Source organism: Lutra lutra, chromosome 7 (genome assembly GCF_902655055.1).
Source record: "Lutra lutra chromosome 7, mLutLut1.2, whole genome shotgun sequence".
In the NCBI taxonomy this organism is placed as follows: domain Eukaryota; kingdom Metazoa; phylum Chordata; class Mammalia; order Carnivora; family Mustelidae; genus Lutra; species Lutra lutra.
The window spans coordinates 139,272,452-139,285,482 of record NC_062284.1 but is presented as its reverse complement, the minus strand read 5'-3'; the positions used below and the strand labels follow the sequence as shown (position 1 = coordinate 139,285,482).

The window sequence follows — 13,031 nt, the reverse complement described above, 5'->3', positions numbered from 1 at the left end:
CATCCCACATGGGGCTCAAACTGATGACCCCAAGATCAAAAGTCACACACTCTTTGGACTGAGCCAGCCAGGTGTTTGACTTTTTTTTTTTTTAATGTTATTATTTATTTGAGAGAGAACATGCGCACCTGAGAGCTGTGGGGAGGGGCAGAGGGAGAGGAAGAAGCAGACTCCCTGCTGAGCAGGGAACCCAGCGAGGGCGTTGATCCCAGGACCCCGGGATCATGACCCAAGCTGAAGGCAGATGCTTAACCAACTGAGCCACCCAGGTGCCCCCTGACTTTTTACTCTTTCAGTGTTATCTTGACAAATCTTTGCCCACCCTGGGTTATGAAGAATTCCTCTTACATTTTATTTAATTCTAGAAGCTTTATTGTTTCGACTTTCCTGTTTAGGTCTATGACCCATCTTAAAATAATTTTGTGTACAGTGTGAATCAGAGGTCAAGGGTTTAGGTTTTTTGGATTTGGGGAGTTTTCTGGGGGGGCTTGGCTTTTTGGTTGTTTTTAATGCATGACTCTCCAAAGTGACCTGCATCATTTGTTGAAAAGACCGTACTTTTCCCCCATTGAATTGCAAAGGTGAATTTGTTATAAATCAGGTGATTTATTAATGTGTGAATCTGCTTCTGGACTCCTTATTTTCCACTGATCTTAATCACTGTGACTTCATAATGAGTCTTGCTGTCTGGAGAGTGAAGTCCTCCAAGTTTGCTGTGGTTCCTTCTGACTCTCCTAGGTTCTTTTGCATGACCATACACATTTCTGAATCAGATGACCACTTCCCACCAACAAAGAGAAAAGAAACACACTAGAATTTTGATTAGGATTGCATTGACTCTACAGATCATTATTTGGGGGGAAGAATTGAAGTATTAACAGTACTGAGCTTTACAAGGCATTAATATAGTTTATTCCTCCATTTCATTTTTCATTACTATGAGCAGTGTTTTATAATTATGTGGAGGTTTTACACATCTTTTTTAGATTGGAGCTAGGTACTTTATTGTAAATGATACCAGCTCTTTTAAGTAATATAGGAATATGTCCATCCAAATTATAGTTCTACAGAGAGGATGCTTAGCAGTGACAAGCTGGACTGCCTAGATATTAGGGGGAAAATTGCCTTCAAAGACCTTAATTGTAAAGTGACTCTTAATGAATCAAACCAGAAAAATGAAAAGTCCCCTTAAAGAGAGTGCCTCCTAACCTAAGATCCAGAAGAATGAATATGTCAATATCTCTGAAGAGGGAATGTGTCAAGGGGAGTCACAGAGGTAAAACTCACTGCCCACCCAAAAGTCTGGGCAAATGCACCTTGTCAGGAAGAACCAGAACACAGGACGGGTGCAGTGGGGGTGGACACATCAAGCTAGGGAAAGCCAGTGCCGTGTCCTGGTTTTGCACTCCCCAAGCACTTGTGATCAGCCGGCTACTCAGAGAACCTGCTTCGAGGAAGAGAATGTGCTGGGGAAATGGGTACAGGTATCCTGCCACTCTACAACTATGTGTCTCATTGTGAGTCCAGTCGTACTCTTGTCTTCTCTCCTGGTCTCCTAGGAGATGAGTTAAGGCAAGTCAGCCTCTCTGGGTCCTGCCTGACCTAAGACATGGCTGAGATCACTCTTCTTACCTTGCCTGGCAGAGGGCTAGACTCTATATGAATTCACCAAAATCAGTGTCACTTAGTGAAGCCTCCTTGTGACCCTGAGAGTTCCTCAAATATCCCATGACAGCCTATGGAATGTGTATTATGGACGTCATCAAAGGACTGGAGATCTGAATTGTATAACAAACAATTTCAGCTAAATAGCTCTCACTCATTGATATTACATTTCTACTTTGTGCTGTGTACCTTTTTCATCTCTAGAGATAACAGCAAAAAACAATCCCACCTCTGTGGAGCTTACATTTTACTGGGGGAAAGAGACAATAAAAACAGCATCTTATAAAGTGAGGTCAGTGCAAGCAGAGAAAAGGAACAGAGTGGGAGGTCATTGAGAGGATGGTCTGAGGAGGCCCCTCAGAGGACAGCATGTTTGATCCAACCAAGGATGTAGTGAGAGGGAGCCACAGGGTTATGTGTGGGCCAAGGATTCCAAGCAATAGCCCCAAAGCGGACTGCACTTGGCAATGAAGAGCGAAGTGAGGGGGCAGGGAGGTCATGAGGGGTCAGACTATATAAGGCCTCTCAGGCTGGGTCAGGACTTTGCCTTCCACCCTACATGAGATGGCAAGGCCTTGGAGGGGATCTGACATCTGTTTGAAAAAGATCCCCCTGCTGCTATGTTAAGAGCAGTCACAGGAAGGAGCTTCCAAGGGACTGATGACAGCAGCAACCCAGGTGGGAGACGGTGGTGTCTTGGGCCAGGACACTAGTGTTGAAGGGGTGAGAAGCAGGCGGACAGGATATGTTGCAAAAGTTGGGCCAGTATGATGCACTGGTGAACTGAGCGAGGATAAGGAAAAAAAGAGCCAAAGGTGACACCAGGTTTGGGCCCTGAGCAACTGGAAGGATGGAATTGCTGATCCCTGAGATGGGGGCCTGCGGGAGCAGCAGCGGAGGGGGAGAGGCGAGTGTGCTTAGAAATTGGATTGGCCTTGCTTTCAACATTCTGGTGGAGGGGAGAGAGGGTTTCAAGGAGGAAATGATGAAATGCTCAGAGAGGTCAAGTAGGATTTGACAGTTGGATTTGGAGGTCTTGAAGATCACTTGGTAACCTTGATCTAAAGAGGGACAGGATACTGGGGCCATGGCTAGAGGAGGCTGCAGAGGTCAAGGAAGTTTTCTGCATTTTAATCTGTTTCAGTCTCATTTTCTGTTTTTTTTGTTTTTAAAGATTTTATTTATTTATTTGACAGAGAGAGAGAGCACAAATAAGCAGAGTGGCAGGCAGAGGGAGAGGGGGAACCAGGCTCCCTGCTGAGCAGAAAGCCCGACGCAGGGCTCGATCCCAGGACCCTGGAATCATGACCTGAGCCGAAAGCAGCCGTTTAACCAGTTGAGCCACCCAGGCGCCCCTCGTTTTGTTTTGAAGTGTAGGAGCTAGTACATTAATTTGGAAGCGAAGGGTGATGATCCAGAAACAAGGGAGAAATCTGGCTGTGAGAGAGAAGAGCAGTTCTAGGAGCAGCATCTGATGATGTGAGACGGGGTGGCATCCAGGCACAAGTCAGGAGTTGGTCCTAGATGGAAGCACAGAAGGGTAACAGAGCTAGTTTGTAGCAGGAGGATAGAATGGCTCTTTGGATTGCTTGGGTTTTCTCAGTGAACTAAGAAGCAAGGTCATAGAATGTATCCATCATGAAGGCAGGGAAGGTAAGTATTATGAAGGCTAATGACTTCAAACTTGAAGATGTGTTCTATTTACTTAGTGTCTTTGATTAAAGTATCAGGGTCAAAAGTAGTGCAGGAAAGCAAAAGAAGAGGTAATTGGATGTCACCAAAATGAAGAGATTTTGTGCATTCAAGGACACCTGTCAAGAGAGTGAAAAGACAAGCCATGGAATAGGGGAAAATATTTGCAAATCATATATCTGATAAGGGTCTTACATGAAGAATATATAAAAAACTTGTACAGTTCAATAGCAAAAAGACAAATACGAAGTGAGCAAAGGACTTGAACGTACGTGTCTCCCAAAGAAGATATACACGTGACCAGTGGCATGTGTAAACATACTTAGTCACAGTGTGACACACTTCAGACCCATTAGCATCACCGGCATGTGCACACACGCGCCCCCACGTGCACACACACAATAACAAGCTTAAGTATGCAGAGAAATTGGAATCCTGTATTGCTGGTGGGAGTGGCAATGATGCAGCTACAGTGGAGATGGTCAGAAGTTCCTCAGGAAGTTAAACATAGAATTACAGTGTGACAGCAATTCCGCTCTAGGTATCTGCCCCCGTAAAATTGACACCAGCTGTTCAAACAAGAACCTGTACACAAATATGCATAGCAGCATTTCACGGTATCTAAAAGATGGAAATGACCCAAATTGTCCCTCAACGAATGAATGGTTCAAGACCCTGTGGTGCATTTGTACAGTACAATATTATTCAGCCATCAAAAGGATGAAGCCCTGATCCATGCTACAGCATGAGCCTTGGGAGACATGCCCATGAAAGAAGACACGAAAGGCCACATATTGAGTGATTTTGTTTATGTAAATATCCAGAAGAAACAAATCTGTAGAGACAGGAAGCAGACTAGTGGTTGCCAGAAGCTGGGTTGAAGGACTAGTACAGGGTACAGGATTTCCACTGGGGTGATGGAAAGGTTCTAAAACTAGGTAGTGATAATGCTTGTCCCAGGCTGTGTGAACCAGGCCAACGCCATCTTGGGCAAATGCTGACAGTGGACAAATGGACAACTCTTCTTGAGCTCAAGCCTTCACTCACATTCTTTCCTTTTGTTTAACACCTTTAAGCGCACCCTTAGGGCATAAGGTCCATGATCTGCCCTGGAAATAGGACTCTGACACACCTATTCTTTGTTATTGTTGTTGTTCTAAAGGGGGAGGGTGCAGAGAAAGAGGGAGGGAGAGAATCTCCAGCAAGGCTCCACCCCCAGGGGAGCTCAGTCTCACAACCCTGAGATCATGACCTGAGCAGAAATCCAGAGTCAGAAGCTCAACGACTGAGCCACCCCTGCGCCCCAACAGACACCTGTTCTCCAACTGGGTGGACTTCCAGCTCCTAGGGCTGTAAGAGCAGCTCTTAAGGGGGGGGTGGGGTTGGGGACCTACTGGTCTAGGGACTACCCTGAGACATACTTCTGTCCATAAATCTCCTTAATAAACCATTTCTTGTCAAGCTGGGCTTGTCAGCCTTTTTCTTTGGTCCTCCTGCTCCCTCAGCCCCAGGAAGTCGTTTTGCATATACTTCCCTTTCATGGAATAAATACAACCGATGCACCTAGTGCCACCGACTTGTACACTTTAAGAAGGTCACAGTGGTAAATGTTATGTTGTATGTATTTTACTATAATAAAAAAAACAGTGCAGTTATATTCAAATTACATATTTAAAGAGTTGAAATATAATTTATTTTTTTAAGATTTTATTTATGTATTTGAGATAGAGTGAGCAAGAGAGATCAAGTAAGAGCAGGGGGGCGAAGGGGCGAGGGGGACAGAGAGAGGGGAGAAGCAGGCTCTCCCCTGAGCAGGGAGCCTGACTCAGGGCTCTATCCCAGGACCATGGGATCATGACCTGAACCAAAGGATGACACTTAATGGACTGAGCCACCCAGGTGCCCCAAGATGAAATATATTTTAATACATTTCTCATTCAGTGTAACTTCTCATAGTGTATAATTCTGGGAATCATGGGATTTTTCAAGCTGGAAAAGACCATAGGGATTGAATGCTTATGACTATATTATAAAGTTTGTTGAAAATATTTAACTTTTAATTACCACAAATACTGGGATTATTTATTCTGTTATGGTATTTTTTTCTACCAAGAGGTTTATAATTCTATGACTCATTGCTTAATTAAGATGAGTCAAAAATTTACCTACTGGAAACCAATGACATCTGACTCAGCGTGAGTCACCAAAGCATAAACCATTTTCATTTCTTTCTGACACCATTGGCACTAGGGCAATAGCAAACTATGTAAAGTCATTAGCCTACATGTTCAAATAATATACAGTCTGATTCTCTTCATGCTATAAATTACTGTAAATCCAAGTGTGCAGAACACTTTGACTAAGAATGAAATGTTCTATCAATATTTGTCCTATGAACTATACACAGATACTTCATCAATTTACCTTTAAAATAAAGTTCTTTAACAAAGTCACTCATTGCCATCAGCCTTTTATAATGATTCTACTTAATAAAGTATTGGCCCCCCAAAATTATAAAGTATTAAGAAAAAATAATAAAGTCTTTGCTTAGGGGGAAACAAAGAATTTTCCAAAAACTGGAAAAGCATTTTTTTTTCAAGCAGAACTCCAAATCACAATTTTAACCTCATCTCTAACTCTAAAGGTGTATCACACCCAATCTTTAAATTTTCACTGTGTTTCAGGATTGTTCTTGAAGAGATATTCTGCCTATAATTGAAAGAGAGAAAAAAAGAAACATCGGTTTAGAAGACAGTACTACTACTGTTTATCATTTCAAAATAAAAGTACATAAATCTTTACTTTCAAATGAGTAAGAAAATCTTACTATAAACTGTGAAGGTCTTAAGAGGCTATTTCCCAAAAAAACGAGACACAACGCTTTATTTCAACTAGCTTTTTGTTTAGATTCGGGCATCTTTTAATTTCAAATTGATAGTAAAACAAATATCTCTTACCAGAAAATCAACGGGATCATCCGGTCTGACCTTACAACACTCATTCAGACCCTGCATCAGGGTCGGCATCACGTGGGTCATTAAATAGTTTCTCAGGGGAATAGACTGGGCCTCCAGTAGTTCTCTTTCTTCTCTTTTCACTTCCTCTAGTCGTTTATTCTACAAATAGAACATTTGGGGGTTGGGGTCAACAGAAAGGGGAGAACACGTTCACCTGATTGACCCCAGAGTACACTGGAACCCAATACTGCTGTACGTGGCCACTAGATTATGATAAAGATGGCATCGCAAACAGCAGAGAAAAGATATAAATGGTGTTGTAACAACTGCTTAGTGTGCTAGAAAATAATAAACTGGATCCCAAACTCACATCTTAAATCAAGATAATTTCTAGCTGCCCAGATGAAGAAAGAGTGGGAGTGGGGGAAGGAAGGCATGAGGGAAAGAATCACAGAAGTGCTAATAGAAAGTCTAGAAGGTATTCATCTAGTGAACACGTGCTCGGCATATGGTCTCTCCTCTCTTGGGAATAGTAATTCCAGATTCCTTTGAGAAATCTCCCTTCTTAGCCTGGTGGTTTAGGTGGGACTTAATCCCATCAGTCCAGCCCACCTCCTGCCTGTGGATATTAATAAAGGAGAAGCACATCAGGTAGAACCCAAGGATGATGCCAGCGTGGAGAGCAGAGCAGAGAGAGGGACCCCAGGTCCTTGATGAATCATCTGAGTCACATATCAAGCCTTGCCTGAAGCCAGCTCTATCTGCCCCCCCCCGCCTTGATTTGATGTGAATCCGTAAGTTTTCTTTATTTCTAAGCCATATTGAGTTTGCTTTTCTGTCACTTGCAAGATAAAGAGTCCTAGATGATATTATCTGTTAAAAAAGAATTTTTCCCAGCAAGACAGTAAACCCATAAACCAACATGGGAAATGGACTGATGGATTTGACTGCATACAACCATAAAACTTCTTTATGTCCAGAAGACACACCATAAATGCTGTCAAAACATAAATGATGAGCTGAGAAAAACCATTTGCAACAGATTATAAAAAGCTAGGCTATCACGAGAGGCACACAATTTGCATACTTCTGCACATAACTGACTCATCACCCCATCGCTGTATGAAGCAGGTACTATCCTCCTCCTCCTCTCACAGATGGAGAAACGGAGACACAGAGAGAAATCTGTACAGAACCACAAAGCTACACAGAGAAGGAGCGAGACTTGGACTCTAGCAACACAGCTTGGGAGACCCTCGTCTCGTGAGCCCCCTCCTGTTTCTATGACTACACTACCTCATCGGGAGCTGTTCTTGCAAAATACTAAGAAAAGGACATACCGCCCAAACATGGGCGGAGAAAACGTGCAACATGAGAAATAGAAATGCCAATGAATACAGGAAGAGTTGGTACACGTCTGACCCGAGAGATGAACATTAAAGCAATGGGATGGGGTTTTGGTTATCTGATTGATAATTTGTGAGCAAACCTGAGAAAGCAGAGTTGGAGGAAGTGTAGGGAAAGCCACTGGTAGACAAGGTGTGAGCTGCTCTACCCTTGCTAGAAGGTAGTTTCAAAATATGTATCAAAAATTAAACCACGTGTAGTCTGACCTAACAAAATTCAGGAATTCATGCTAAGGAGATAATCGGGCACCCAAAGATGTGTGCTTAAGGACATCCTTCCTTCATCTCCCCGTTCCTTCCACAAATATTTGTTGAGTGTCTGATAGGTGCCAAGCACTGTTCTTGGCATTGGACATGGGGTACTGAACAGCAATAGAAAAAAATCCTTGTCCTCATGCGATTTAAATTCTGTGCAGAGAAAAGACAGTAAGATAAATATATAAAAAATATAGTCCCTGAGAATAAGTGCAAAGAGGGAAATTGAGACCTATGAAAGGGGATAGGCCATGTGATGGGGAGACCAGGGGTTAACATTTTAAATATGGTGTCCAGGAAAGGCTTCCTTGGAAAGAGGGCTTTTTAGGAAAGACTCAAAGCAAGTAAGGAAGTTAGCTGGGGACACGGTGTGTTGTTGAAATGCGTCACGCCAGAACCTGGAAGGCCCCAATAACGAGTCTCACAGGGATGGAAGCCTGTGAAACGTTTGCACAGGGAATTGCTCACGTGGGTCTGTACGTTAGAAGGACCTCCAGCGGCAGCATGGGAACAGGCTGGGGATGGACAGGAGCCCAGCAGGGAGACCAGGGAGGAGGCACCATGATTCCAGCGAGAAACTCCGACCCTGATCAGAAGTGAGGAGCTGTGGGAGGATCTGAGTGCGATTTTCGATAGCAGAATAGGCAGGAATCCATGATTTGGGGAATCGGGAGGGTGAACGAGGCTGACCATGCAGGTGAGATGCGTAAATGGAGGAAAATCAGAGGAAATCCCAAGGTTGGCCAATGGCACCAGGGGACCCAGTTACAAGGATCTGGATTATCAATACTCCTGGTGAAGGCTAGGTACTATTATTGCGATGATTTATCCCAAGCAAAAGACCACAGGCACCTTTTAGGAAATGGGCATATAACAAAACAAACCAAAACCAAAACAAACACAAACACACGCTTGGGTATTTCCATGACATTTCTCTAGGAGCAGGATGGGAAGTGCAGCTGCCAAAATGGCTTGGCGTCCCGCCCCCAGACCCGCGCACACACTCACGCACCCACTCCTCCCAGCGAGCGATCTTCTCTGCCAGCTCCACGGCTTCCCTATGCTCCCGTTCCGCCTCCTCCATGGCCTCCTTGGCCAGCCGCTCTTCTGCAGCCCTCCGCTCCTCCTCTGCCTTCTCTTCGTCCGTTAGGCCATAATTTCGAGGCTCCCCGATCTCTTTGATGAGCTGTTTGATGGCAAGTCTGTTTTGAGGGTCTTCAAGTTTTCCTACGTCTTTCAATACCAGCAGAAAGGAAGGAGATCAGCACACACATTCTCCAAGCTACTACTCTGAGACTACATTCGGGAAAATTCTTTATTCTCGTAAATGTGCCGTGGAAATGTAAATTACCATGTTATGTTATGTTATGTTATGTTATGTTATGTTATGTTACTTTAGGAAATGACCACACTGGACTTTGCTGTTCTGGTGGCCAGGATGGCTCAGGATTTCTTGGCTCACGAGCAAATACCAGCCCTGTGTCTGGGAGTCCTGGGTCTGGGAGGAAGACGGGGGCTCAGTGTTTGAGCTCTGACAGTGCTGATTTTGAGCAGCGGGGGATGGGTGGGATGGAATTCCTTAAAAAAAAAAAAAAAAGTTCTCCATCCCTGGAAGCATCCAAGCAGAGAGAGATGCTGCTGTGGGGGTTCCCACAGGAGGAAGCCCGGTACTTGCTGAAAGCCCGATAGGAGTTCCCCCATTTCTTCTTCTTTTTTTTTTTTTTTCCTGTTTCTGAAACTCAATGATCCTGGGATACATTTTTAATTAATAAGTAAAACAAACCATTTCAGGTAGCCTACTTGAATAGGGAAAAGTCCAAATTCTAGAATATCCGACTAATTTAGCATCAAGACCAAAACAACAACAACAACAACAAACCAGCAGCAGCTTCTTGGTAAACCATGAGTTTCTCTACAAAGTTGCTCAACACTAAATTCTACACCACTCTCTTGGGTTTGCTTGGAAAGTGCCCCCAACAGAAGGGTGTGCAGTGGACGATTTTTGTTCTCAGCGCCTCAGATCTTCCTGGGAGTAGGGACCTTCCCCTCATGGCACAACCATCGCCACGCCCCCTCCCTGCGTTCCTACACTATGACCTTGACCCAGACTAGAGGCACCTCTAGCTTCTGCTTGGGAAGAGGGGAAGAAGGGCCAATATACATCACTTGGTGGGAGGAAGCAAGCCCCCACAAGTGAACAAAAACAAAATAAAAACAAAATTCATGTATTCCACACCTTGCCCGCACTCTGACACTTTAATGTATTTTTCCCGATTTCTCTAACAGTAATTACAACTTGATGTGCTTGAAAGTGCTCTGAGACACTTTTGAAGAGGCTCACTGTTGGAGACCAGTGCTGCCCAAACCAATACTTTTGTCCTGACCCTGGGACAGGGGAACTGCTGATTGGGGGTGGGAACCTACCCAAACCATGACTTTGGATTTGCCCTTCTAGGGCTGTGTTATTAGGGTGGAAGGTCTAGCTCTAGGCTTGGCTCCCAGGATAGAAACTCCTGGGCTGTGGGGCAACCCCAGTTCACTACGTGAATGACGGAGGAGAGATGCTGGTCCAAAGAGCCAGAAAGAAAGAGACTCTGAGAGAGGAGAGGAGTCCAGACTTGCCAAGAGAAAATGCAGGTGCCAGCCGTGTTCCTGATCCTTCTCGGGCAGGGCCCGGTGGCCTGCATTCCTGACCTTGACCCCTCCCCTACATCCATCCCCACTAAGATTTATCTCTCCCTTCCCTTTAACGTCATCTCCTCCTTGTCAGGGTGATGAGGTCAAATGTGACCAGCACAAACACACAATGACCACGCATCCAGTCCTCCCTTCATTTCTGTCTTTCTCAACATTTCTCCCCAGGGCTTTCCTGATTTTTCCATAAATCACTTTCTGAGCATTACTGAAAAGATGGCAATCACTGTTTTTGTGCAATGTCCTCACCATTCTCTCCCAGTTCTCTAATCAAATAGGGTGAGCTACTTTCCATATTAGTAGATTCAAATCCTAAGGTTTTACATGGAAAACCTGAGTCCAGGGCGCACAGACATGTCCGGAGGAGGACAAAACCCAGTCACTTCTTCAGGGGCCAAACAGATTTTGTAGATTTATAAATTGCATTATCTTTTTATTGCTTAACAGCACACTATGTTATGTCTTAGTAATAACAAAACTAGTCAGCCATTGCACCAGACACTTCCTATCTCCTATCTCTGCATTTGTAATAACTCTACAAGGCAGGGGATATTTTCCCATTTCACAGATGAGAACACAGAGGAGCAGAGCCAGCCCTGAGACCAGCTCTCCTGCTTCATGTGGACATGGTTCCTTGGCGGTACACCTCCCGGAACTCCAGGGTCCAGATGCTGTCCTCTCTGGCTCTTGAGGGCAAAGAGAGACCCTGAAAGACCCCCAGGGGTCAGCCTGGCCACTGAGTTCCACCAGGCTAGGGGTTCCTCACCAAACTCAGGGGAGGAAGAAATGTCAAGATCCAGGAAGCCAGAAAGGAAGTTCAGCGGTTCACCAAAGCCCAGGGAAGTAGAAACACCCTATGACAGCTGAGATTTGGAGCCAGGAACAGTGACGGCCACAGTGAAGCTGATGACAGATCCTACTTACTGAGCGCCTGCTGGCTGCTGAGATCTGAGTTCAGTGCTTACTGGAAACAAAGGGGAATGCGATGAAGAACAACTTGCTTTCTGAGTAGCGGTGGGGGGTCAGACGGCCAGTCTAAAGGCCAGGAGGGGCTCTGGGAAGAACATCAGGGCCCTGCAAAGCTCTGGGGACAAAACGCCGCCCCCACGGAAGCAGCTGGCAGCAAATATACATATCTTTGAAGTGTCCTTCAAAAAAATGGCAATTTGGTATCCGATTTCATAACCTATGCATATATTTTCATATGCCCCAACACCCCCCCCACCACACACCAAATCCTCAAGTAGAAGGACTCTCCAGAAAGAAAGCCCTGTTTGTCCTCTGATCTCCTGGCCCCAGGGACATAGCTCTGCTTCCCTGTCCCGCCCACAGACTCCAGACTCGCACCGGGGGTGCCTGGGGGCGGAGGGGCGGGGTCCTGACACTTGTCAGTGGTTCTTCACATTGACCGTAGTCTCGAGCCCCACTCATACCAATATGTATCGGGTGGATTTCAATCTCATCGAAATAGTTGATGACAGTCTCATCCTCGGTATTGAGGTCCCGGTAGTTGCTCAGGGCCCGGAGGAAGCGGTCCTGGCTGTAGTGGGTCCCCGCCACGACGCTCTCGGGGAGGTTCATCACCCGCTCCTTCAGGAACTCATCCGAGGCGTCCAGCACGCAAACGAACTCTGGGGAGAGAGCGGGGCTCTTGAGTTAACCCGAGGAACGGAGGGTCTAACCAGCAGGTGGCCCGGGCCAGTGCTAACTGAAATGTCTGGTGACCAGGCTGGACCTCAGTGACTAACTCGCCTCCCTGCCGCCTCTCACGGAGGAGCTTACATGCGTACAAATCACTGACATTTCCAGACACCTCCCTATGAGGCCCAGCCAGTGGGTATTTTGTGAGATCTGTTAGTTTTCTATTTTTCCCCTTCTTCCTTTCTCATTGTTTCCCTCCTTTCTTCCTTTTAAGAAAAAAAAAAAAAGCAGAAATTGGAAAGCGCAAATCTCTAATGAGAAAAATATAACAAATAAAATTCCAAGTAGCAAATAGTAGCAAATCTAATCATCGAGTAAAAAGAAATCCGATAACAAAAAGCAGCAGAAATCAGAATTAGCGCATCTCTGATAACCCTGTGGCATCAACCATCAGCCGCCTCCCAGCCAGGCCCCACTGCACCTTCCCCCGTCTCCCTGCACAACATCATAGGCTCCCAAGGAGACTAGCGGCTGAGCGAACTGATGGCCACTTTGGCCAATTAATAAAAACAAGGGCTCCCCATGGGACTTGAGTTTCCCCTGGATCCAGCTCTCTTCTCATGTAATCCAATTGGCTAGGAAGCGTCTGCCTCCCATTCAACAGAGGCCTATCTAATGTCTGACCCGGGAATCAGATTAACGATGGGGATCATTTCATCCA

The 13,031-nt window shown here is 45.3% G+C and overlaps 1 protein-coding gene across 2 annotated transcripts in view; it reads right to left on the bottom strand.

The window, feature by feature from the left end:
• Positions 1-5,199: 5,199 nt before the first annotated feature.
• The window catches only part of AK7 (adenylate kinase 7), a 73,092-nt gene continuing 65,260 nt past the window's right edge, over positions 5,200-13,031 (bottom strand). For both annotated transcript variants that reach the window (XM_047738354.1, XM_047738355.1), the window contains 4 exons: positions 12,103-12,300; positions 8,988-9,208; positions 6,315-6,473; positions 5,200-6,066 (listed from right to left, as the gene is read on the bottom strand). In XM_047738354.1, coding sequence (XP_047594310.1) covers positions 6,028-6,066; positions 6,315-6,473; positions 8,988-9,208; positions 12,103-12,300 — 617 coding nt within the window. In that variant the 3' untranslated portion in view covers positions 5,200-6,027. The remainder of the gene's footprint in view (positions 6,067-6,314; positions 6,474-8,987; positions 9,209-12,102; positions 12,301-13,031) is intronic.